Raw genomic sequence first — 26420 nt, 5'->3', positions numbered from 1 at the left:
ACTTCAAATATATAAGCTTGGAAACCTATAGTTCAACAGAGTCATTGGAAAATGGAAACATGGTACTAGACATGATAAATGAAGCATTTTGGGTCAACAAACAACATGCATATGAACTCACCACTTTACCTGAATCGTTGGTGTCCATACATGTAACACCCCGTATATATCCGGTATGTGTTATCATTACATCGTATTAAGCTACGCTTAATTAAAAATGCGGAATATTCTTTTTCTATTCAATTATGACGTCATTATCAATTACCAAGTTAATTACTTAATCAATTTCATAAAATATCGCCTGAATGTAGATTGCAATAAGACATCTACCGAAATACTTCAGAAAAACATATAAAGTGAGTATCTAAGTCACGGCATTACATCACGTAATCCGGACAACATCCTGATACATTAATACAACTCTAATAAAAGCAATACATAACAAGTCTACGTGGCATGGACAATCCTCATGCTCACCAAATCAACAGCGTCTCAACAAGATAATCATGATCATAGAATGAAGCTCAAAGCATAAAACAACATGCATATCCATCATCCAACAAGTCAGCAATATCATCAATATCTAACTCAGCTCCGGCCTCCTGCCGCCTGAGGTCTCAACATTACCTGACCCTGAAATAAGCATTCCCCAAACGTGGGGTGAGATCTCTAAACCAGAAATCTCAGTAAGAAAAGGGGTCCTCAAGGATCTTCCACCCCAAGCTCACTTACATGTGCAATATAAGTTCTAAAAGCATTTTATCAATATAAGTTCTCAAAACTATGTAGTGCAACAGATATTTATGCCATGTGTGTTTAAACTATTCTACTGGCCAGAGAAATACAGGAATACGTCTATCACTCACATGTAATACAAGGAACACCGCTTGCACCTCACCCACAGCCTCACCATATTGTATGTACTACATAATCAGGCTTACCGTATAGGTGGAACACCACATGCATATCATAAAGGCACTAGCATATAACAACTCAACAACATTTCCAAAACAGCAAAAGCATGTAACACAGCATGAATATAACCATACCCCCAAGGGACATGGTGGAACCACAACATGGCTAAACCGAGGACACGAAAGCTTACCTTGCAAGCTCACTATCAAATGCCAAGAGTCCTCACAGCTCAAGTCCAACACACAGTAGATCACAATCTGATTCAGGACCAGCAAGTGTATCAACATACATAACTCAAAAGCTTAACATAAAGACTACGTTCTCCTTAAACGATTTACGTCTTAAGGCTTCCAACAAAGCCACAAGCCCTTAATCACATGATTCTGACTTAGTTCATTAATTACATAAGTTCAACTTCATCAATCTAGGATCCACAAACCCCCAATAGCCTACTGTCCTCACAGCACAGCTACTGTTCTTCGAAATCCCAGAATATCCGGATATTCCTCGGGACCATATCCGGATATTCAATATCCGGATATCCAGATCCCCATATCCGGATATCACATATCCGGATAACATATCTGGATATCCAATATCCGGATATTCCACGGGCAGATATCCAGATATTTCACGACAGAATGCAGAAACTGCATTTCGTGAAGATATCCTTCAAAGGTTGGGTTTTTACCGATTTTAAACACTTAAACATGTATTTCTAGGTGTGTTTGACATTACCTAACATTAAGTTATCATCTTTTAGCCTTAACATGCATCAAGATTCCATTTTTAAACATAAAACTCATTATCAAAGGGTGGTACAACATACCAAGGCTCAAAACTCAGAACCAAGAGGCCCTTGGATGAAAATGCTAGCACAAGATGGTTCCTTTCTTCACAAAGGTAGCTTCTTGAAGCTTCACAAACCAAGAAGAAGGTGGCTCTCAACCCACACCCCAACTCAGCACACTCCCTGACCAGAAACAGTGACTAAAACCCCAAGCAAAGCACCCTCACACCCTCACAAAGATGATTCCCAAGTGTTTACAAGAAGAAAAGAGAGGATCAATGCCAAAGGTCCCAACTTGGCTCAAGAGAAGGTGAAGGAGACCAATGGAACAGTGCTCAAGCAGCTGGTCAGCCTCTCTCACGAAGGAAAATCTGGTATATAGGGCAATGTGCCCTTAGTAAGTGTATAAATAGCCAACTCACACTTAAACACGCAGTATTAGCTTTAATTGCTACGCTTAGCATTTTAATCCCAAAATTTGGATTCTTAACCTACTCAATGTTACAAGAATTGTCATATTTTTATTATTTTTTTCTGAGCACATTTTCGGTACGCGCTTTTCATAGCCAATACCAGTTTCTGGCACCAGTTCTTATTATTTTGACTTGAAACTCGTTTTACCAGTCCTACATATTATTCTAGTAATTATCATGCACTTACATTAATTTTCTGGGATACTTTTTCGGTACGCATTTATACCGACTAGCAGAACCGGTATCTGCACTTTTCTTCCGAAAAGAGACTTTCAACATTCTTAATCACTTACCATAATTATTAAAGCCTCTTAATAATTATTAGGGTCAATTATGGAATCATTTCCTATTTTCACATAATTAATTAATTAAATACCTTAATTAACAGTGCGGGTTCTTACAGTACATAACATGTATGATGAAGAACGCAAAGATGTTACTGACTTGATTAGATATGGTAGCCAGAATTGTATGAAGAAGGGTGTCAAAAATATTCAAAATTATCTTTTTTGTTAAGATTGTACCACTTAAAGTGCCTATGTGGTGTAAGTGACAAGGAAATGACATTAAGATTGGAATTGGTAAAAGAGGCATTCAAATATGCAAAAATTCCTTATTCATTCTATGAGGCAAAAAAGATCATCTACAAACTTGGTCTTAATTATACCAAGATAGATGCTTGTTTGAGTAATTGTATGTTGTATTGGGTTGAAGATGAAAAATCGAAGATATGGAATCATTGTAAAACTTCTATATGGAAGACAAAGGGTAAGGAAAAAGGAGATAAGCTGACTATACATATTGGAAATATATATTACACTTTCTAATAATATAGTATAGTCAGATCTATGATCAATATACTGAAATTAACTAGAATCATGAACCTCATCATTTTAGTGCAATATTACGAGTGTGCTGTAACTTGAAGTTTGGTCTTGTGGGGAATTTATGGAAGAATCAAGGTCTTGCATGTTAGTAAGTATGTGGAAGAGAAAAGAGGTAGGTGGTTGTGTTTGCTTGAATGCTTATTTTTGTGCTTCCACGTAACATTTTTTATATGCAGAAACCATGGGAATGTGGCCAAGTGTTTTTGTTTAGTTCCCAACAGCCACATCCGTGGCTGTCTTAATTATACATATTGGAAAATAAAATTAATTATGTATATTATGTTATTGATTCATAAAGTTATTGATTTGGTCATCATTATCTTAGCCATGCCTTCAAGTGCAGCACATGAGTCCAGATGAAAATGGACAGTACAAGCTATAGGTAATATTTTTTAGATTGTTATTATTATTATTATATTGTTATATAAGCTAACTTAAATCTCTTCTAATAGATGAAGAAGGAAATTAAGAGAAAATTCAATTGAAAGTATCAAAGGTGTTTGAGATGAATCGAGATCAACGCATAATAATGCCATTTGATTCACAAATACGAGCGTATGGAAATGTGATGGTACTTCTTTCAGGAGTGTGTGGACGTATTGTCAATGATTGCAACAATGTTCCTATTAACAATGAAAAATTGTCATCGGTACTTGAACCATACAAGAAAAACTGCTATAAAAATTTGAAAGTTTTATACACTCCAAAGCTTATCAATTTTTTTCTTTTGGAATGAAAATGCACATCGGTATTTGCTCCACTCAGTGTATCTTATAAATAAGGGAGTTATACAATTTTCAAGTTTTTTATTTTAATTTACAATGATATGATAGAATTTTGATGGCCAAGATTTGGTGCAGCTTTTAAAAAACTGAACATAACCCAAATTATTGATAGTGTTGACAAATATTTACTGATATACTTTTTTTTTAAAACAATCTATTTCATTTTCAGACTCCAAAAGCAATTGCAAAGCATTATTGTCTACTTACCATGGGAAGAAGATTCAAGAATTGCAAGTTAAAAATATGGTATAAAAATTATGACCACTAGATTCTAGAGAAAAACTAATATCTAATGTCCCCAATGATGTTACGAAAGATCAATGGTCATTATTTGTTGACTATCATTTAAAACCAAGTTATAAGATAATTTTATTAGATATTGGTTGCTTGTATTTGTTTTTTAAAGTTGGCAATCTTTATTAATATCATGTTCTTATCATAGGAGTTCTGTCGGAAGAATGCTTTGGTTAGGAATAAACAAACAATTCCACACATCAGGGGATCCAAACTTTTGTATCGGAAAAGACATGAGATGGTAAGTTACTAGTGTTCTCTTGTTAGGTCTTATGTAATTCACATTTCATCCTATAACAGTAAATACTTTATAGGAGGAAGAGATCAGACATGCTGTTAGTCGAGGTGAACTTTATATTGCAACGCATAAGAGAAAAGATGAGTCATATGTTAATGAAGAGGCAAAAACTATAGTGGAAAGTCATACTAATAACATAATAGAACAAAGAAAAAGGGAAACAAATTAGTTTTTTGTCCAGTACTATTTTAAGCTTTTAAATTGTTATTATAATCAAACACTTTAATATTTCCTAATAAAATTATATGATTGTATAAACATTTTACTTGTAAATCAAATCAAATCTTTCAAGATTGAATAATTTATTTCATTGAATTGCAAATAATTCGTGTCCACTTCAGGGATGCAACATGGAAAAGTTTTAATACAACTGTATATATATATTTATTGATTTGTCTAAGACGTCATTTTGTGGAGTGATGACTTTTTATCATGTAGCTAGTTACGCACAACCACTAGAAAATAATAACCCCTGGCTGAATTTGAGTGTTTATTAGAATGGATGCATACAAACGAGGTATTTGTCTTGTCTAATTCCTATATGGAGGATCTAATACCATCACTGATTTTTTATATGTATGTTAGCTACACTACCTTAAATCCTTACTTATTCTTCAACTCTTGACTAGTTATTATTTTATCTATATGATTTGCATTAAATTAAAATCCACCAATACTTATTGCATTTCTTGTTCTGGGTTCTGACCATAACATTCATTAGCTTTTAATATCAATCATATCACATATTTTACACGATCTTTCCTTTCTTAACTTCAATTAATTGTTGCATTGAACATAATGTAAATGCGTATACCTACTGTGCTTGGATAATATCCTTTTTTTTTTTTTGTAAATTTGGATATTATCCTTTACAGTTACCTAATCCCTCTCAGAGAAGTTACAGAAATGGGACATGTGGTGTAGGGATGGACAATGTCAAACTTGACCTAGGGTGTTCTTTGTCAATCTAAGATTAATTCCCATTCTTCAATGTTCTTGTTGATCATGTACGTGAGTGTTTGATGACATTGCATGGTCATTGGTTCTTCCAGCAAGATTGTGACCATATTGTTTCTTATTTTTCTGTTTATATCAGATTTATGAATTTTTCTTACATGTACAGGACAAAATTCATGAAGAATTAAATCAGAACATTAATTTTACTAAAATTTCAACAAATGATATGGTTGCCAAAGTGTTGGGACCAGAGCACTCTTGTCAAGTTCGTGGTTTTGGCTTAGGTGGCCTTCCTAGTATTGCTTTTGGACCCACCACAGGACGATTTAATCATTGAGGCTCTATTTTCTCCAATATGAATTCAGCTGAAGATTCTCAATTGAGAAATGAAGTTACTACTTTGAAGACCAAGCTAGAAGCTTCTGAGTAGAATGTCAAGACATTACAAACAAAAATGCTTGTATATATACAAATGAAAGAAGGACAAATTCCTCCAAAGTTGGATGCTTTGTTGGGTATTGCTTCCATTCCAATGGTAATGATTTCATATGCTTATTTTTAATATTGAACTTAGTTACTACTTCTTAAACGAAATTAAGTCTTATTCTTTTAAGCATGCTAAAATGGTGTAATGTCTTTCGCAAGGTTCGTGGGAGTGAAGAAGGTATCCCAACACCGCATGGAAGCTTTTCATTAGATAGTAATCACTTTTAACTTGGATTTTAGGACTCTCATTTTTGCCAAATTTTTAGTTTTGTAATTAGAATTAATATCAAAATAAGTGATGGATGCATCAATTGAGACTATTATGAATTGCGGAATTTTAAGATGGATTTATTTTACTTGATAGAATTGTTATTTGAGATGATAAAGCTCTAGCTATATATAATTCAGCTACAGTACGATTGGATGAAAACCTTCACTTTTATGATTTCCTTCAAATTTCAAGTAGTTATGTTTCCTCTCTTTTCCCTTTTTATTGTTCACATGTTGTTCTTTTGATAACCGATTACCCATGTCTGCTTTTAAATTGTTACCTGTTATTCGCAGATTCCTGTTTTTAACACCACCTTAATCTATATGCTTTGGATGCTCGTCTGTCACTTAGGGTATGTGATATTTTTAAGGGTGTTAATTTTATTGAAGATTATCAGGCTTGGAACTAAAAGTTTAGAAAATATTTCAAATACTAGATATATACTTTTTTTATGAAAACATTTTATAGTGTTATATAAAAAATACTTAGCTTTTTTTATTTATTATAAATTTGTTATTCTTAAATTTATTTAGTTTTCAAGTACCTTTTATGAAGTTTTATAAAAATTCTGGGATTTCAATGTTATTTTATATTTTCATAAAACCATCCATTTTTTATATCCCTGTAATATAAGTTGTAGTAAGATTTTTTTATGAAATTTATTAGTAATGTTTATATGAAAATATATTTCCCATGTTTTATTTTATACAAAATAAAATTCGGTCAGTTATTTTTATTCCTCTTTGTTTTAGTTTTTTATTTCACAAAAGAAAAAAAAATAAAACGACAGATATTTTTTAAATATGAAAATGTGTTTGATGATTTGTCAGTTAAAGTAAGTTATTTTTCTACTTTTTAAGTTGTTAGGTTTGGTCAAATGTATGGTCCAAAGACAATCCCTCTCCCAACAAAAACACGTCTATTGATTCAATTTGGAGTTACAGGATTTTCATACTTAAGCCATTAGTAAAAAATCACACAAGTTATTTAATATTAATGAAATCCACGTAAAATCTTGTTGAATATTAATAATAATAAATTATTAAAAAAATAAGATAAAAATGGAAGACTTTGTCAATATCATTTTATAATATTTTCCCAATTCATGATAATCCATAATCTAATTATATTTCCCTTCTTCTCCTTTCTCTCACTACAAAAATAGATGCATTTAGTGGAGGTTATAAATGCAAATTGTAGCAGTCAAAAACCTCCATCAAAGGTTTTTCTGGCGGTTAGTATAACATATGTGTTATGGATATATATCATATCCTAATTGCCTACTTAAGAAGTCATCAAAGAATAAATGTCTAATTATCCTAACAATATTAAACAACAAGATACTTAGGATAGAATCATTATCCCAACAGCAAAGAAGCTGAATCCTACTGTAACAGAGAGATCTACACAAACCCTAGAGGTAACCCTTATAAATAAGAGGCTAAAGACCTCAGGTACACACTTTTTGACCTAATTACTATTACTGACAACACTATGCACACACCCACATCTTGGCTAAAGACCTATTGCTTGTGCGTTGTGATTGGGATACATGTTATAAGCCAACCAAGGTACCTATCTCTAGGGTATCTCTGAGCGTATACCATTCGGTATAGTAATACGGTCTTCTAGGACCTAATATTGGCACCGTCTGTGCGAATCGAACCCACGATCACGTGGTTAAAAGCCAATGTTAGGTCCAACAATGCATTTGATGAAGGTCTTGAAAGGATTGGAGCAAGGAAGCTGTCTTCAAAGCATCTTCCTCCAAACGAGCTAGCATAGACCTCAGGTCAGAAGTCAATGGCAAACCACCCATGAGTTGTTGAGGGGACTTCAAAGCAACTCTAAGTCGATCTAAAACTCCAACTTTTCACAGCTCCCCAGGTTCCAAGACAACTATGTCCCCTTGAGGAACATTAGGAGGAGGTGGAGGTGGAGATGCTGGAGGAGTGAAATGAGGAAAATAAACCTCGGCTGAAATCACCCCCTCGCCCATAGCAGAACTGCCACCAGCTACGACGTCAAGTCATCATTTCTTCGAGACCTCGACCTCGAGGGAGGAGTCATCTTTAGCCTTCCCCTTAGAAGAAGTCTTTTTGGGCGTCAGAATTTCTTGTAATCCGAGCTCGTCATACTAACTGCAAAAGGAAGTCAAGTTAAAAGGCAAGTTATAGCTCAAATTAAAATAAGTTTCGAAGGGAAATCACATACCGAGCTCATGAAAGAGATCATCTCCGAACTTATCTACAATTCGACTTAAGTCGATAATGCCAAATTATTTGGCATAACCGATCAAGACGGAAGCTGCCAACCTTTCCGAATCGGAAAGACCGACCTCTTGAGTGGCATAATCTCTAAGACGCTTTTGGTACTGCCTTTGCGTCCGGTAAACCTTAAATTGACAGGACAAATCCCCAGTGTCCAGCAATTTCTCAGCGAACCAAGGGAGAAAGTCAGAAAGGGATGCCACTTTAAAATAGGCATCCTTGAAACCTTTGAAGGATTGGGAGTAGAGAATAAAAATACCCCGATTTATAGCACCTCAAAGGGTAACCCAACCCTTCCTTTCTTTAGCCTCGGTCCCAGTCCGGGCTGTATATACATCGAATAAAAAGAAAAATAGACAAATTGTGCAAGGAAGACAGAGATATGCACACACTTGTTCAAAACCTCGGATGAAAGCCCATGAATTAGGATGAAGCTGCGAGGGAGCAATCCGAAGACGGCGGATCACAGCAACTTGAAATTCAGAAAATGGGAACCAGAGTCTCACCTTGGCAATTAAATCTTGATAAAAATAAAAGAAATGAGGTTCGTCCTCATCAGGACCTGCACATACCAGGTTGTCACCTGCTGGGAGAATGTCAACCTCATTGGGGTCTCCAACAGAAAGTTGGGTTACCTCGGCAGGAGGCATCGTAGATCGCATGTTGAGAATTTCAGGAAGAACCTAATTATGGACGTCAGACTCTTCCATAACTACAGTCCTCGAACACGAAGGACGCGAGTCGGTATAAAATTCAACCAAATCTGACCTCGGACTACCAGGTTCGGATGGCAATGAACATGGAATCCAAGAAAAAAAGATGGAGTTATCAGAACTATTGACAAGATCAACAAATGGTGTAACAGCCCGTTGTACACCGGTATTTTTAATATTGATTATGATATTAAGCACAGTTACAATCAAAACAATTCATTTATAAAAATATGAGTAAACTTTTTCCTTTTTATTACGCGAGCATTTAAAATAATAATAAAGTGTAATAAATAAAAGCTGTGACCGTAACTATAAAATCTTTGTGGAATAATTATTCAAACTGCATAAATATCATATAACACTCCTCTCAAGTCACTAAGAGATTCCCATAAACCCACTTAGCTAAAATCTCACTTTTACGTTTTCTACCTATCCGAACATGGTTCGGTATTTTAATTACTGCGGATAAACCGCATGCCGCGAACCTTTCATCTTTTAGTATATTATTCTACACTTAATTACCTTTCTAACAAACTATCACACGAGTCATAAAGTTCTCGTTTTCTCATGTTATCACCGTTTGAAGTTAGACAAACAAATCTGCTAGCCAACCTCAAACAGGCTCCAAACAGCCCTCACTCTATTAACGATTCTGGAAAATACACTCAATTGATCTCAAGATTTTATATAGTAAACTAGACACCTAAATATCCAATTTTACATATCATACACCTAATTTTACCAAGAAACGAAGCGGGAAAAAATTCCCAAAAACTTCCAGAAACAGCCCCATGTGCAGGGGCGTTCTGCACAGTCTGTGTTCTCTGCCTCCTACAGGGCTGTGTGGTTATCCTTTGGTTCTCAAATCTTGACACAAGTTAGTTGACATATCAAGATTAAAAATGGAGTATGGCACACCCCTATTGGACCTTTGTGGAGGGAGATATGCTCTCCCAAAGTTCACCAAAATTCTGCCAATTTCTAGAAATTTCGTCAGAGTTTCCTTTGTTTTTCCAATGAATCCCACCTTTGAAGGTGTGTTATCAAACCTTAATTTTGTACCTAATAATCATGGGTGGCACACAATGACCAGCAATGCTTTGGTTCTCTTACAACCCTTCACAATTTATATCAAATTTGATCCATAATCATGATCCATGCTTACTTTCTCCAAGTTAAACTAATTTCAATCACAATAGTCATTTGCATGCATCTTGAAGATAAAACATAAATAAATCCTAGAATAGGCCTATTGTCCTTTCATCATATACATATGCTTCCATATTACATCAAGTCTCCATAATAAATTACAACTTCTTTACAAATATTACACAACCTTAAAGAACAACATCAATATACAACATAAATCCTCCAAATGAAATATGGTAAACATAAGCTAAATTTAGACAAAATATGGCATGAACATCGATGATACAATACATAATACTAACTCTACATACAGTGTTCATGCCCTAAGTCTAGCCTAGGCCCAATGGCCACAAAATGCAAAATGGCTTTATGTCCAAGCTCATCCTACGGGCCTCTTGCCCGTCGCTCCAACACCACTGGCACTACCTGAAATAAAGTCCCCAAAGCGGGGTGAGATATACGAATATATCTCAGTAACCCAGAGGTTCTGGAGAATACTCCGCTCAATGGCTCACTTCGATGGATATCAATAACATAATACAACATTTAAAACGAGATAAAGCAAGGGATTTAGTGAAGTAGGGAAGCATAGGGATCAAAATACGACAAAGCTGGAATGGTCAATGCCAAAGCCACGCAACGTCCGGCCTATTGTCCTCGGCACATAGCCTACGAGTTTCAAACCAAGGAGTGTTCCCAGAACATCAACCAAGGCACCCTCCATCCATATACACCCGAGACTTCCTAGTGTGCTCCTTTACAGATGACACACCACGACCCCAGGTCAACTGGAACTCCCTCATGGAGACCTATCCAGTGGAAGTCCATAACGCCCGAAGGCAAAATGTCTACTGGCCAAAGACTCGGTACATCCTATGTACCACTAAACATACAATAATGCATGAACATATTATACTATATTACTCACATACACCTCCAACCACTACCCTCAACGGACATGGTGGAGCACACACGGGGATCAAACCCCAATACCAAGGGATTACCTGAATAATCTACTTCTTCCAGCCCAATTCAATACGTTCTCGAGCTTGGTACAAACAGAAATGTCTACACATAGGACATTTCCCAATTCAATTTCCATTCACCAATGCATATACATGATTATAAAGAATTCATGCATAGTTTCAAGACCACTCACCAAAATCCCTTTGGTCTGGGACCAAAGGGAACCCACCAAGCTCACGGTTCCAAGTTCAAATTCGAGGGATGCAACCTACAATGATCACACAAGGGGGAAAGAATGCAATACTCTAAAATTCTAAGATTGTATATTCAAATTAACAGCAAAACAAAAGGGGGAAAGAAGAAGTACCTGATTAATAACAGAGAAAGGAACGGGCAAAGCAACTGTAAACCCTATGAGAACCTTCACAAACAACAAATGTGAAATACTCCAAAGATGAAGAAATACTCAGGGAAGATAATGCTAGAAACGAAGAAGCAAGATCTAGAATAGAGTGAAAGTCATACAACGTTTTGAAAATGGATATTTATAAGAAGGAAGAGCATCCCAAGAGCAAAGACGAAGAGGCCTTAAACAGTTAAGTAACCAAGGGCTAAGTAGTAAATTCACCACTGCACGCATTAAATAAATGCACTCATGACCTGCATAAGCTCAAAATGGCGCTCGTTCCATGATGCATGAACTACCAATAAGGGTACAACACGTGGAAAATTGTAACCTTCATTGCAGGCACGAAGCGAAAGGTCAAGCTGATGTGATAAGAACTAAATTTGACCTCATCCACGATATCGTAGTCGAAGCTCACACCACGACCAAAAATGACAAATTAAAACCTCGGCAAAAAAGGAAAGAAATTCTTTAAATCATAATCACATTTCATCGACATATCGAATGTCGGACCCGTGACCCAGTCTTCAACGCAATCAATTCAAAACACCAAATGCATGAACTCGATAATATTGAAGCCGAGATGATACCTCAACACCCTGGCATTCCGAGCTTCGTAATACCAGGCTGGGGGGCAACTGTTATGGATATATATCATATCCTAACTACCTACCTAAGAAGTCATCAAAGGATAAATGCCTAATTATCCTAACAATATTAAACAGCAAGATACTTGGGATAGAATCCTTATCCCAACAGCAAAGAAGCTGAATCCTACTGCTACTGGGAGATCTACACAAACCCTAGAGGTAACCCTTATAAATAATAGGCTAAAGATCCTAGGTAGACACTTTTTGACCTAATTACTATTACTGCCAACACTGCACACACCCACATCTTGGCTAAAGGCCTATTGCTTGTGTGCAGTGATTGGGATACTGGCTATAAGCCAACCAAGATACCTATCTCTAGGATATCTCTGAGCGCGTACCATTCGGTATAGCAATACGATCTTCTAAGACCTAACAATATGTCACAATATGCTTTCCAGCGTTTTATATGTAACCGCTTGCATAAATCAATTTGGCCGCCATAATTTATTACTGTTTTTGTCATTTTATTGCCGTCACAATGTGTTTCCCATTTTTGGCCATTTATGATAGGGGAAAAGAATTATCATGTTATAGGAGATTTCTTTCTCCTACTAGTGATACATCGAAATGTGTGCAATAATATTTTTTATTTTTGTTTTTAATAGGAGGTGAGACCCATCACATCTTGTGTCTATAGTAGGAGAAAGTATTCTCCTGCAACATGAGAAAAGAGGGACCCTTTATGATAATCACAAATGGCTTCATTTTCTGGCCATTAAAAAACGTTACAAACTTATGTATATAGTGAGGGAAATCAGTTTTTGCAGAAATTCCTACAATAAAAAAATAATTATATACTACAAATAGTATATAATATAAATTATTGAAAAATAATAATTATATATTATGAATAATACATAATTATGATATTAAGATTTTTTTCATACCTCTTATAATTATATATTATCTGTAGTACATTTTTTTTTCTGGAATTTCTGTAACATAAATAGTGACGTGTGTGTTGAAATTACTAATCGATATATAATTCTTATCACCAGGAGAGAACGATTTATATCTAATCCCACGTATATATAATACAAGCAACAGTAGCACAATTCACTGCAAATAACCTTAATTGTCATTAATGCTTAAATTAATTTAAGAATATTCTCCGCAACAAAAGCATGTGGCGCTTCTTTGTGTAAGGGAACGTCCATCACTGAATATATTTATGGGGTTGTTTCAAGAGTTTTGGTTTGTTTCCATCAAAGTGATTCCTACATAATAAGTTATCCATGTTTGGTTAGCTAATCTTATTAAATTTACCCATCAGTATCAGTTGCCCAGCTTTTGAATTTGCATGTTAAAAAGCAAAAAACCAGTACTGTTCGAGAAAGCAAGGTTGAAGGTGGTATTTGTGTGAAAAATCAGAGAAGTTAATAAAGCGGTTTATAAAGTGACACAATTACCTTTTACAATTGGTCCTACATGGTTATTTTTAAAAGGATAATTTTGTAATTTGATTAAGTTTTTCTATCAATATTTTATCTTCAACCAAACACACATTCAAGAATTTCTCTCAATTTTCTTAGTAAATATTTTTCCAACCAAACAACTTTTTTTACATTTTCTTACCAAACTCACTTTCCAACCATTTCCCTATCAATTACATTTCCCTAGTATTCAAAAAATTTCTCCTCAACCAAACACCTGATATATTCGAAAACTTAATCCAACCGAAAAAAGAAGAAGGAAAAGTGATATATTCGAAAACTTAATAATACTCAGGTACGTCCATCACAAGAATACTTTTTTATTTTTTTATTTCTCCACTATTCATTAATTATTCAACTAATTTAGTTTAAGTCATACAGATCGGGTTTATTAAATACTCAAACTCAAAATTATTAATTAAGTTAAAACAACTTATGTCAGTTAAATTTAAAAAATAAATAATGCATATCAGCATATGTCCATCTAATTTTGTATTGATATTTAATTATTTAAAAAAAATAGAAACACAATGTTCGAATTTTAAAGCTTAAGCTATTCCATAAAGTTTCATAAATGATTTATATCTAATTCCACGTAGGTTTATAATACAAGCAACAGTAATGTTTAAATTATTTTAATGATATTCTCCACAAAAAAAGCATCTGCAGCGCTTCGTAGGGTAGGGGAACGTCCATCGATCACTGAATATATTTAAGGAAACTGAAGTAGTAGCAGCAGAAAACAGCGATAGAGAAAACAGTAGACAAAAAAAATCAAGTGCTGAAATGGCCACCACGTTGTCCTTAGAATCCAGTTACGGTGGTGAGGACCTCCGGTTACCGACGAAGATGTGCATCGATGACATGCTGAAAAAGCATTGTGGGGAATTCGGGCGGTGGCAGCTGAAGCAATTCGTCCTCACAAGCCTCGCTTGGACACTCGGGGCCTTCCACTCCATGGTTATGATATTTGCTGACCGTGAACCACAATGGAGGTGCCACCCTGGCGCCGCCGGTTCGCACTGCCACACCGGTTCCCCGAGTGTCTGTGGCCTCCCACAGGGTTCGTGGGAATGGGCTGGAGGCCGCCGCGGCACCACCGTGTCCGAGTGGGGTTTGATTTGTGGAGACAAATTTAAGGTTGGGTTGGTCCATGCTTTGTTCTTCGTCGGCAGTATGATCGGTTAGTTCATTTTCTCTTATCTTCGTTTCTTGATGTTTTTTCAATAGTATTCCTAGCTAGATTCATCGTCTTCTTGGCCATCGTTATAGTATGCATAATTAGAAAAAATGAATAAATAAATAAAAATGAGAAGAATAGTTTTTACTTTCAGTAAAGTCCTTATCAAAAAAATAATGTTCCACGTTCGGCACTTGCAAAAAAAAAAAAAAGTTATTTTGAATTTAAGGTGAATTCATTTTGTTGAAATTGTAGTCCTTTATAAATTAAAAAAAAATTCACATTAGTTTCTTAAATGGACTAAAATAGGTCCACTTTGAATTTCATAAGAATCACGAGATTAATTTTTTTTTTTTTTTTTTTGTAAAGAATCAAAAGGGACTTTACTCTTTTACTTTTAGGAAAAAATTACTTCGCACAAATTATTTGAGGTTTGTGAATAAGTTATTTATGTGAGAGTAAATTTGAACAATTGTATATCATAACTCTATTAATAGTTATCAATCAAATTTGGACGTACAATCACAGGGAAAAAGTTGTTATCCAAATTTTACCAGACAATTGCAGAATATCGTTTAACGTATATGGGTACAATATACTATAAAGATCAATAATATCGATCATGTACTACTAGAATGACTGGGCAACTATTTGCATATATAACTGGAAAAAGGCAAGATTTCAAGTAGAATTCAGGTATCAAAGGCAGACTCTTTCTTTCTTTTGGTGTACCGTTACAATCCCACGAAATCTACTTTTCAGGATTGCTTTCAGTTTCGTCTCTTTTTATCTCTGTTATTTAATATAAAAGGTGAAGAAATACATATAAATAGATCAGCATGTGCCGTCGTATGTGGGAGATGAAGCATGGCCATTCTGCATGTCAGCCTCATGATCTGGTTATTGCAAGTCAGCCTCATGATCTGGTTATTGCGTGTCAGCCTCACCTTTCACTTATTTCTCTCTTTTGTGTGCTGTGCACTTTACAGTAAACCAATTCTGATTGCTTATTAGCCCCACAATCTGAAATTTCATTCTGTACTCATTCGCTTTTTAAATAATTGGCCGCACTTTATTATTAGTCCCACACAATATGATTGGCTGAATTAAAAGGATACAACAGTATTTATTATAACACAATTTATATAAAAATAAATAAAAAATTATTATATTTTATTAATTAATTATGAAATATGGGGCGGTTATATACTTATTAATTTTATTTTTTTTGTAAATTACTTACTAATATTTTAGTTTTACTACTCTTATTACCTGATTGGCTATCATTGAATCAATTTAAAATCAACGATTCAAAAATAGAAAAAATTAACTGCCATTGAATTTAAATTTATCAAATAATAAACGATAACGAGTCAGATAGTAAGAGTAGTAAAGTTAAAATGATAGTAAATTTTCACATGAAACATTAATAATAATTTTTGCATAAAACTTTGTTACCAAATAATATTGATGTGTGAGAAATTAGCTCGTTTATTCATTTGCTAAATAATAATAAATTTCTATAAAAGGACATAACAACTGGAATAAATTATTTCTTGTATTCTTTTAACATTATCATGTGATGCGTTAAATCTCAGTCATTATTAAGAAATCAATAGCGAGTAATTAAATTAAGTTAATTAATTTAAATTTTTTTATTTTGCGGGTTTAATCATTAAAATTAATAATTAGTTAATTTATCAAAAATAACTAAAATTCAACGTATGACATAATCATGTAAAAATCACACATAATTTTCACATAACATAATATTGATGTTGTAATTTCAGGTGCGGGAATATTTGGTCACCTCTCAGACTCATTTCTCGGAAGGAAAGGCTCTCTAGCTGTGGTTTGTGCCCTAAACGCCATCTTTGGCTGCTTAACAGCACTCTCTCCTAACTACTTGACCTATGCCCTGCTCCGCCTCCTCACCGGCTTCAGCTCCGGTGGCATCGGCCTCTGCGCCTTCGTCCTCGCCACCGAGCCAATTGGTCCCAAAAAACGAGGGTTCGCCGGCATGTCCACCTTCTACTTCTTCTCAGGTGGCATTGCACTTCTCTCAGGCATTGCCTACATCTTCCAAACATGGCGCCATCTCTACATAGCTTCCTCCATTCCCTCCTTCCTCTACATCATCCTTGTCCTTCCCTTCATATCCGAGTCCCCAAGATGGTACCTCGTTCGTGGCAAAATAAGAGAGGCCATGAAGCTCATGTCCACCATCGCTTCTTCCAATGGAAAACAACTTCCCAATGGTGTTCTTCTCGCACTTGACGAAGAAGCTTCAGCATCAGCAAATGATAATAATGAACACTTGGAAAACAAAGATGCAGTTGTTGGATCCATCTTGGACGTGGTTCGCACACCAATCACACGTGTAAGGTTATTACTAGCTGTGGCTGTTAACTTCTTGGGCTCTTTGGTGTACTATGGTCTAAGCCTAAACGTTGTGAACTTGAAAATCAACCTTTACTTGAATGTGTTGCTGAATTCGGTGGGGGAAATGCCGGCGTTTATAATAACCGCGGTGTTGTTAGACAGGTTTGGGAGAAAGCCGTTGACCGTTGGAACGATGTGGTTCAGTGGGTTCTTTTGTTTGATGGGAAGTTTGATGAGTAACGTTGGTGTGTGGAAAGTGGTGAGAATGGTGTGTGGTGTTTTAGGGATATTTGGGATGGCGGGGACTTATAATTTGCTTTTTATTTACACGGCGGAGTTGTTCCCTACGGTGGTGAGGAACGCCGCGCTTGGGTGTGCCACGCAGGCGGCGCAAATGGGGGCCATACTGGCGCCGTTTGTGGTGGTTTTGGGTGGTTGGTTGCCGTTTGCGGTGTTTGCAGTGTGCGGGATTTTGGGTGGTGTGTTTGTGTTTTATCTGCCTGAGACTCTGAACCAGCCACTCTACGATACATTCAATGGATTGGAAGCTGGAATTGCACAATCCTAGGATTTTAAACCAAGGACTTAATAGCGCTTATTAGATTCCTTCCCACAAAGTATCATTCTGGTGAATTTATCATGTTGAAAAATAATATAAATCGTTATTACTTTTAGTAAACTTCGTTTTTGTTATACAATGGAAAAAGTGTGTTTAAGATATAAAATTGTATCATTTTAAGTGAGAGAAAGAAATAGATTATGGGGAAGAGAGAAGACAAAAAAAATAAAAGTATAGGTCTCACCTCTTTGTGAGAATAAATTGACACAAGTTATTAAAAGGACAAATAATTTTTCCATAAATATACAAATACTTCTCCATTGTATAATATATTAATATTAGTCATGAACCTGTGAAGCTTGGCTTAGCTCACTAATTTTTTCTTCTTCTTTTTTTCCATTTTGTGGATAATGAAACATTGAAACGATTTGTCCTCTTAATTGATAATTTTGTAAAAGGTTTAATGTTTATCTCATAGTTACTCCAAAACGACAACATATATTTTGGGTTGAGGAGTAAGATATTTTTGTAATTCTAATTTATTACGTGGTTATATTAATTTTTATTACTATTATTTTTTCTCCGAAACCAAAATTACGTCATTTTGGGATAAACCCTTTTGTAAAATAAGTAATAAAATAAAAAACATAATTCTCAATAGATTTGCAAAACTTAAAAGGAAAGTTATACTTACAACTTCATTTCCTTTAACTAAAATCAAATTAAGCAGTTAATTTGATTTTTGGTTGTAAGAGATGGTAATGATAAGATATCCCAATCTTAAATTTGAACATAGGTATCATTTGTAAATATGTGCAACGTACCCGGGAATACTAGATAATCAAAATTTGATTGTTAACATTGGAACGTTAGTGTTCTATTCATCTGGCCTATATGTATAATTGCGGGACATTGACTAATCATTTGCCACTATATTCAAAACTATTGTCCGAAATGCCACCTTCGATTTATTTTTTTTTCAAAATGCCACGTTAACGAACCCGCTATAATACAAAGCGAGTCAAATTCGGAACTGTGGGAAGTTAAAGTTGCAGACTGTGCAATCTGAAAAAGATGTCCACTTGGCATAAGTCGCTACACTGTTTACCGAGTTTGGTGCAGCCTTTTGACACGTGGTCCGACGTGGCATAACTCGCGAAACAATCAGTCGAATATAATGCACATTTGGCCTCACGTTTGCATAACTCGCTCAACTATTACGCGAATATAAAGCAACTTTTGCCACATGAAATCTCGCCCAACAGTGCAGCGATTATAACTCAATATATACTCACATGAATCCCCCATTTCATGAATCTGTCAGTTGCAACATTTTGTCTGAATTCTCTAAATTTTGCATTGTGTCTTTCTTCTGTATTTTTCATCTAATTTTTTTCAAAATGAGTAATGGCAATGATTCGGTAGTTGCCTTAGTATACTACAATGGGAGGAAATATTTTGGTCCTAATGAACAACTTTTTGAAGGAGATACAAAAACATTTCACATGATCGCGGTGTAGTTTTAATGAACTGAAGAATACAATATACAAGAAGTTGAGATTACAACGGTGTCAATATTTGTCTTGGTTGACTGCTGAATGCGCCTCGGGTAAGGAAAGTTGAGATCTTGTGGAGATTGTTGAGGATGAGGATGTCGCGTTAGTAGTGGATGCATTTCAAGATCATCCAGACTCCATATTTATTGAACTATATGCGTAAGTAGACTTCGGTAGACAGTCTAGCAGTCAACATTCTCTCCCTTTCATTCAGCCCATCGACATTAACAGAGAACAATTGGTGAATCTTAAAGATAAGTAAATGTCACCCCTACCGCCAACAATGTCAGTTGAAATACTTCTTACCCGAGATGAGTATGTTCCAACGTGCAGTATCGACAGCTCTGACGAAGAGGATGGTGACGTTAATGAAAGTGTTGATCCAGACAGTGACTTATCGGACACTGACGTGGAGGGCGATTTTGATTCATGTCTTTCCACAGCTGTGTGTCATCTGATTCCTTCACCGTGTGTCCATCCACAGTCGTGTGTCTACGAAAAACATCCCACCCAAGATGTGTATGATTAATACGCGCGTGTACATCATGCGATGTGCCTTAGTCATAGCATGTCGAGCATAGGAACCATATGCCTGGTGCAAATATCATAGATTCAACCAACCTCCATTTAAATCTCGATCGGTGGCTAGCACAAGTCCCTAGTATTCCAATATTAACTACCGCCAATCATTTTATCCAGTCCGACCATAGACAACTTCACCATATGTGGGAAAATCCAACAGATGATGTACATCCTCCAAAATGATCGTCATCTCACCATGCGTCGTATGAAAAGTATGCGTCTCAAGATGACAATGCTCGACAAACGCATAAATAAGAGCATGGTCAATCTGAAGCAATAAAAATGGGTAAAGTTTTTGAATTATTACAATTAAATCATATAAACCAAATTAACCAATAACTATACACTAACGTCGTGGTTGCGTAGCCGCACAACATGAAAGAAACCAACCTGCCTAAAGTACGGATGTATATCCTCAGGTACGTTCATAGGTTCATGTGTGGCCGCCATCCTGACATTAAGTCGCCTATCCTCTGCACCATTCCACACGTATTTGGATATGTGCTTTTCTTGTAATATCAGGAGAGAGCGATCAATGAGGCCTGATGTAATCACGCTACGATGAGATCTCAGGGAGGTAGGATCGAGGTGTAAGGTCATGGTCCTCACGTGGCAATGAACCAGTAGAAAAATCCATGAATCTATTTCAAGAAAAAATTAAAATAAATTAATCATGTTATTTATAAATATTAGTATAACGATAAAATTAATTTCTCAACTGTTAATATTTATATTAAAATAAAATATTGAAAAAAAATTCAAACCAATGTTAAAATCCTTTTTAATATTTTAATTAAAAAATAAATTTAAAATAGCAAATATCCTATAGTTTACCTATACTAATTCATTTAACAAACATAAAACATGTCATCTATCCTAGGGTTTAATCCTTACACTAAATAAAAATAATAATAATAATAATAATAAAATATCATTTCTCCTGTGATTTCAAGTCCTAAATTAAATTACATTAAAATAAAATATATAAAATACAAAATTCAAACCAATGTTAAAAGCCTTTTTATTATTTTAATTTTAAAATAATAAATTAAAAAAATAAATCTTGCTATATTTACCTATACTAATTCATTTAACAATCTATCGTAGGGTTTAATTCCTACACTAACAAAAATAATAAAATAATAAAATATCATCTATCCTATGGTTTCAAGTCCTAAAATAAATTACATTAAAATAAAATATATAAATAAATAAAATTTAAACCAATGTTAAAACCCTATTCATGATTTTAATTTAAAATATAAATTAAAAAAAAATCAAATATCATACAATTTACCTATACTAATTTATATTATAAATTTTAAACATGTCGTCTATCTTAGGGTTTATTATACTAGTATATGCTAATAATGTTAGTATAACCAAACACCCTTGGTACAGATGGTAAGGAATCTGGGCTCCTTAATTAACCAGCGATCTCAAGTTTAAGACTTGGGAATGAAAAAAAGAATTTGGGAGAGCTGCCTCTTTAATAGGGTCCAACAAGTGCTCGAATCGGATGTAGTTCAAAGGATGAATCGGTGGAAAAACTAAAAAAAAATGTCAATATAAAAATTTATAAATACTAACCTTATGTTGTGAGAGAGAAAACCTTGAGTGAAAAATTTAGAGAGACAAAACTTAGAGTGAAATTTTTAGAGAGAGAAAAAAATGTTGAGGGGGGGGGGGGGGGATGTTGGCTGTTTTTATAAGAAATGTGTTGCATACAATTTGGTAGACTATGCAGCGAATTAGGAGAGGTAATGACACGTGTCACACATATATGGACTGATTGTACGATGTGCATAATATTCAGCAAGTTATGTCAGCGTCAGCCACGTTGAAAAATTGTACCAAAAGTCGTGGAGCAGCCCAACGAGTTATGCCACGTGGACAGCTTTTCCAAACTACATAGTCTGCCATTTTGACGGGCCAAACTTGTTGTACTCTTCCCCGAATTTTTTGGCCTCCAAGAAACGGCCACATGTCCAAACAATTGTTGCATTTTGTTGTAACAGGGCGTGTTCGAAAAATTAGACTACAACATGGCATTCTGATAAATAGTTTGTAATATTGGGCAAATGGATCAATGTCCCGTAAATTGCTTCCCATATTTTGTGGAGTGCTGTATTTCACAACAATTATAAATCTACACTAATTTTATGGAAAAGGTGGAGTTTTTTTTGTTTTTTTGTTTTACCTCAAAAACTTGATTTGAGAGAAAGAAGTTCCTCAAAGTACAAGAAGACATATTGATGTTCGATTTAAGTTTTGGGCTTGATGGACGTTAAACATGCAAATGAACATTTTACCCGTACGTGTGGTGCAACTTGAATTACTTTTTATGAAGTTGGACTAACTTTAAATTTATCTTTCAAAGTGGTATAAATTGTAACTAATTATTGGGTTTTTTTTAGGTAATTGAGTTTTTTTTTTTTTTTTAATCCGTAGACACTAAACACAAAGTATATGTAGGTTTAATTTTTTTAATATTATTTTTTGAAGTCGTTTGATTCCTAAGCGACTTAGTATAATTTTATTTAACTATATCACTCAAGCCTTATATGAAGACTAGAACGTATCCTGTAGTCCTAACCAGCCGCTATTGACATTAGGATTTATTTTGTTACATTAACGAAGTCATGGCATAAGCTACAACTTTCTTAATATATTCAACGTGCAATTTTCAAACGCCTATCACTTCATAGATTGTAGTTAATATAAATTTGGACTGTTTCTTTTTAAGGTGGTCCTCTCAAAAGTGGTCCACTGCTGCACCAAGCAATTCAAGCCATTGATTATGAAAACTATTGCATTAAGAACAGAGAATGAATATGTTCATCTTATTGAAGAAGTTTTTTTGTAAAGTTAAAATTAAATTTACAAGTTTGAGAGCCTCACAAAAAGAGAAAAAATACGAGCTATATAAAAACTTTTCACTCAAAAACGGTTTTATTTTACTGGCCGGTATGTTGCGAATAAGAATTTAATTTTACTTTGTTTAGGTGAAGCAAGATTTGGCCAGCTTTGTTTGCACAACAAATACCGAATTATTTCCAAAAAAAAAATACCGAAATTGTCTCATCGTGGAAACAAAAATCAAGGTCAGGAAAAATCGGGGCTTGGCACTTTTAATTACATTTGTATAAAAGGAAGAGAATAAATAATATATAAAGAACAATATTGTCATAGAAGGCTACTTTCATTCACAACAGCCACCCCATAATAAACCTTTATAATTTGTTTATTTTATCCCAAACCATGTATCGATACGTCTTTTTCAATAAATGCAACTGTAATATTCAGAACATGAATGGCGTCGGAGAAAATGTAGGCACAATCGTGGACATGGCGACTCGCCTGCAACTTACACAAATAAGATCATAACATTAGACCACCAAAAAAACAATAGTAACATTAAAAATTATTTAAAAATGAGCCAAAGCATGATACAGTATTTAAAATTATATTGTCTAATCCCTTAAAAAAAATTACTCCAAATCAGTTCAGTAAATTATCCATCAATTTTGAATCGATTCAGCTATTTTTTGGTTAAATTTTTATTGAATCGGTCTTATGAATTGAATGAACTAGATACTTCACAAATTTATCAAATTTTCTGTCAAATCACGCAGATCCAATTTTCTTATAAATGATTTGAAGGAATTTGTAAAAAAAATCAATTCAATCCAAAAGCTTAAGTTGTTGGATAAGGTTATATTAATGATTTTATATATCTCAATACGTCTCTTCACACGAGAGTTCACTGAGCTTAAAGGATGAACAATGCACAAATTCATCTACCTGATACATCCATATAAAGCTACATTAATAATTTTATATATCTCAACAGAATCATTCCTTTTTTTACCCCATATATTTATCTTCTATTTTTTTATTAAATATTTATCTTTTTAATTTGAGATACGTGCTCTGCCTACTTGAAAGGTAAAACCTTAGTCTTACAAGTTACAACAGTTAAAGGATGTTCACACTCTAAACTTTATGCGGAAAAAAATAAAATAAAATAATCCGTATAATTAAAAAAAAAAATTACATAAGAAATTAACTAGTTGGTATTGACTAAATAATACTACTTGTAAAGTACGATGTAAAAGCAAACCAATCATATGAATGAATGGTCATATCCATCGATTGCGCTTTACATATGGATAAGAGCTACTTATCCAATGATGTTCCATCCGACATGAAATTCCGCAATGATAATCTTAGAAGCAATCTAATCTAATCTCTACAGGATCAGACAAAAAATCACGTTAAAAAAAAAACAAAAAACCCATTTTTAGTTTAAACGATCGTTAAGTAAATATTTTATGAGTTTGATTATATTGATAATTTCTTTTTTTATAAACGTACAAATTATATTATGTCTTACCGGTAATACTCGATTCAAGAGTGTATTATCGCTTAGACATAATGTAATTTGTAAGAGTTTAAACAAAAAAACTTACAAATTTATATATGGCTTTAACGTTTCTATAGTGAATGTAGATAAATTATCTACATTCATTCTCAAAACGAAGTCGTTTTGGATTAAAAATTTAAAAAATTATAATAAAAAGATTATTATAATTTTAAAACAAATTATAATTACAAAAATATCTTGATTTCTGTCTAAAGATGACATTGTTTTAAGTTCAATATAAATACATTATTTACGTTGACTGTAAAAAAAAATGAACTATTTAAATATATATATATATATATATATATATATATGGATGGAAATTGAACAGGTAAATCCCTCGCCATTAATCTAAATCGGCTTAATAATACAAAATTTTTTTTTCTCTCCACATCGTTTTATCGTCTATTCTACCTGAAGCCTTGAATTGCAAATAGATGAGAATAATTAACTAAGTAGGTCAAAGGGCTTTTAATTTTTACTCACCCGTAACTGTAATCGTAATCGACGCTATAATAACGGTGATGAGCCTTAGCAGTTGCAGCAGCCACGGCGCGGGTACTGCTCCTCCTCTTGAGGTCACCGCCGGACGCCACCGTGCCCCTCTCTCTCTGGGGCGGCGCGTTATCCTCGGAAATGGATCCGAGCGAGGGCCTCCAATGAGGCGCGTCCCGCTTCTTGCTGCGGAGAGCCTGAGAAGGCGGCGGAGGAACGAGGTTGTTCGTGGGGTCTACGGCGCAGCCGCAACAAGAAACAAAGTCTAAGAAGAACCTCATTAACAAGGAATTAGTTTAAGGTTTTCTATCCTACAAGATCAAGGTTTCCATCGTCCTAAAGATGCTACCGAATGAATATCACATATTGTGTTGTGTTGTTTCATCTGCGACGACTTTATGAGAGACCTAATGAATAGAGTGCGGACCCAGAGACTCGTCGTTATCCGTTACCCGGTAATACTTTGCCCTCCCATTCCACTTTTATTTACATTTCGTGCCATTACTTTAATAACAAAATACTTACACATTTTTTTTTAATATTATCCATATTCATAAATTACTTCAGTAGTCCAATTTAAACCAGTAGTATTACGTGAATTGACAAAACTCTTTGAATTGACAAAACTCTCTGTATTAAATTTTAACACAATAAAATATTTGTATCCAGTGTTATTAACATGACCGAGCATCGATTCGGTCGGGATACTGAGTTATTGGGTCACTGATCAGACCGATGGATCACTGGTCGGATTGGTTGCCCCAGATATATATAGACATATAAAAATATATAAAAATATGAATATATAAATTCAAATATATTTTCCATATCTAAAATGAATTAAATAAGATTTTTTAAATAAACTCAAAAACAAAAACCATAAATAAATAAAAATGCATGCTATTACTATGTCAATTTAAATTGCAACTCAGAATTCTCATAAACATACCTCTTTGAACTCATACTTTTCAATTCAACTACATTAAAAATGACATATGTCACATTCTCTTAATTTATTATTCCTCAAATTGTTTCAGTATTAGAAACTGAAATTTGAGGTCATCGTAGAAGAGTATACTAACAAATAAAATTACAAAAAGTTTTTAAGATGAGTTCTACATTTTTTTTTAACAAGATGAAACAATTTTGGTTTTTTTATTTTTTGATTTTTATTTTTTAAAAATGCGTGACTCTACAGGGTCACTGGATTGCCAGGTCACCGGATTTGACCGATTTTGTCCAGATTTTGACTAGGTTTGATTGGGTCGAAACATGACCGATCTAATGCTTGATCCAAACTAGTCCGATGACCGTTTCATCCGGTTCGGGCCGGGTTTTATAATTATGTTTGGATCCGTTGATAATTGGTTAAGCTAAAATAACTCTTTACCAAATTCTTTACCCGTTGATACACCTGATTAGAGGTACTTATATATTTTTAAAGATAAATTAGTTTAATGATATATTTTTAATTTTAACGTGACAAGTGGTGCT

At 34.4% G+C, this 26420-nt stretch overlaps 2 protein-coding genes across 3 annotated transcripts; one reads left to right on the top strand and one right to left on the bottom strand.

Moving 5' to 3' along the window:
• Window positions 1-14532: 14532 nt before the first annotated feature.
• Window positions 14533-17876, top strand: LOC133294163 (organic cation/carnitine transporter 4-like). Its single transcript, XM_061492811.1, has 2 exons — window positions 14533-14929; window positions 16717-17876. Exons 1-2 carry the CDS (start codon window positions 14533-14535, stop codon window positions 17874-17876), a joined length of 1557 nt encoding a protein of 518 aa, XP_061348795.1.
• Window positions 17877-23105: 5229 nt separating this feature from the next.
• On the bottom strand, window positions 23106-25300 carry LOC133294168 (uncharacterized). 2 transcript variants are annotated; one of them, XM_061492816.1, is made up of 2 exons: window positions 24918-25300; window positions 23106-23371 (listed from the first exon to the last, which is right to left on the bottom strand). In XM_061492816.1, the coding sequence occupies exons 1-2, from the start codon at window positions 25205-25207 to the stop codon at window positions 23308-23310; spliced, it is 354 nt and encodes a 117-aa protein (XP_061348800.1). In that variant the 5' UTR covers window positions 25208-25300; the 3' UTR covers window positions 23106-23307. The 2 variants fall into 2 exon arrangements, with proteins under 2 accessions (XP_061348800.1, XP_061348801.1); XM_061492817.1 differs by having other exon boundaries at window positions 23110-23365.
• Between the last annotated feature and the right edge of the window lie 1120 nt (window positions 25301-26420).

This window comes from Gastrolobium bilobum, unplaced genomic scaffold (genome assembly GCF_033153095.1).
Source record: "Gastrolobium bilobum isolate Gb01-03AN ecotype WA unplaced genomic scaffold, APGP_CSIRO_Gbil_v1 utg50999, whole genome shotgun sequence".
Classification (NCBI taxonomy): domain Eukaryota; kingdom Viridiplantae; phylum Streptophyta; class Magnoliopsida; order Fabales; family Fabaceae; genus Gastrolobium; species Gastrolobium bilobum.
This window is presented reverse-complemented; position numbering and strand designations above follow the sequence as displayed.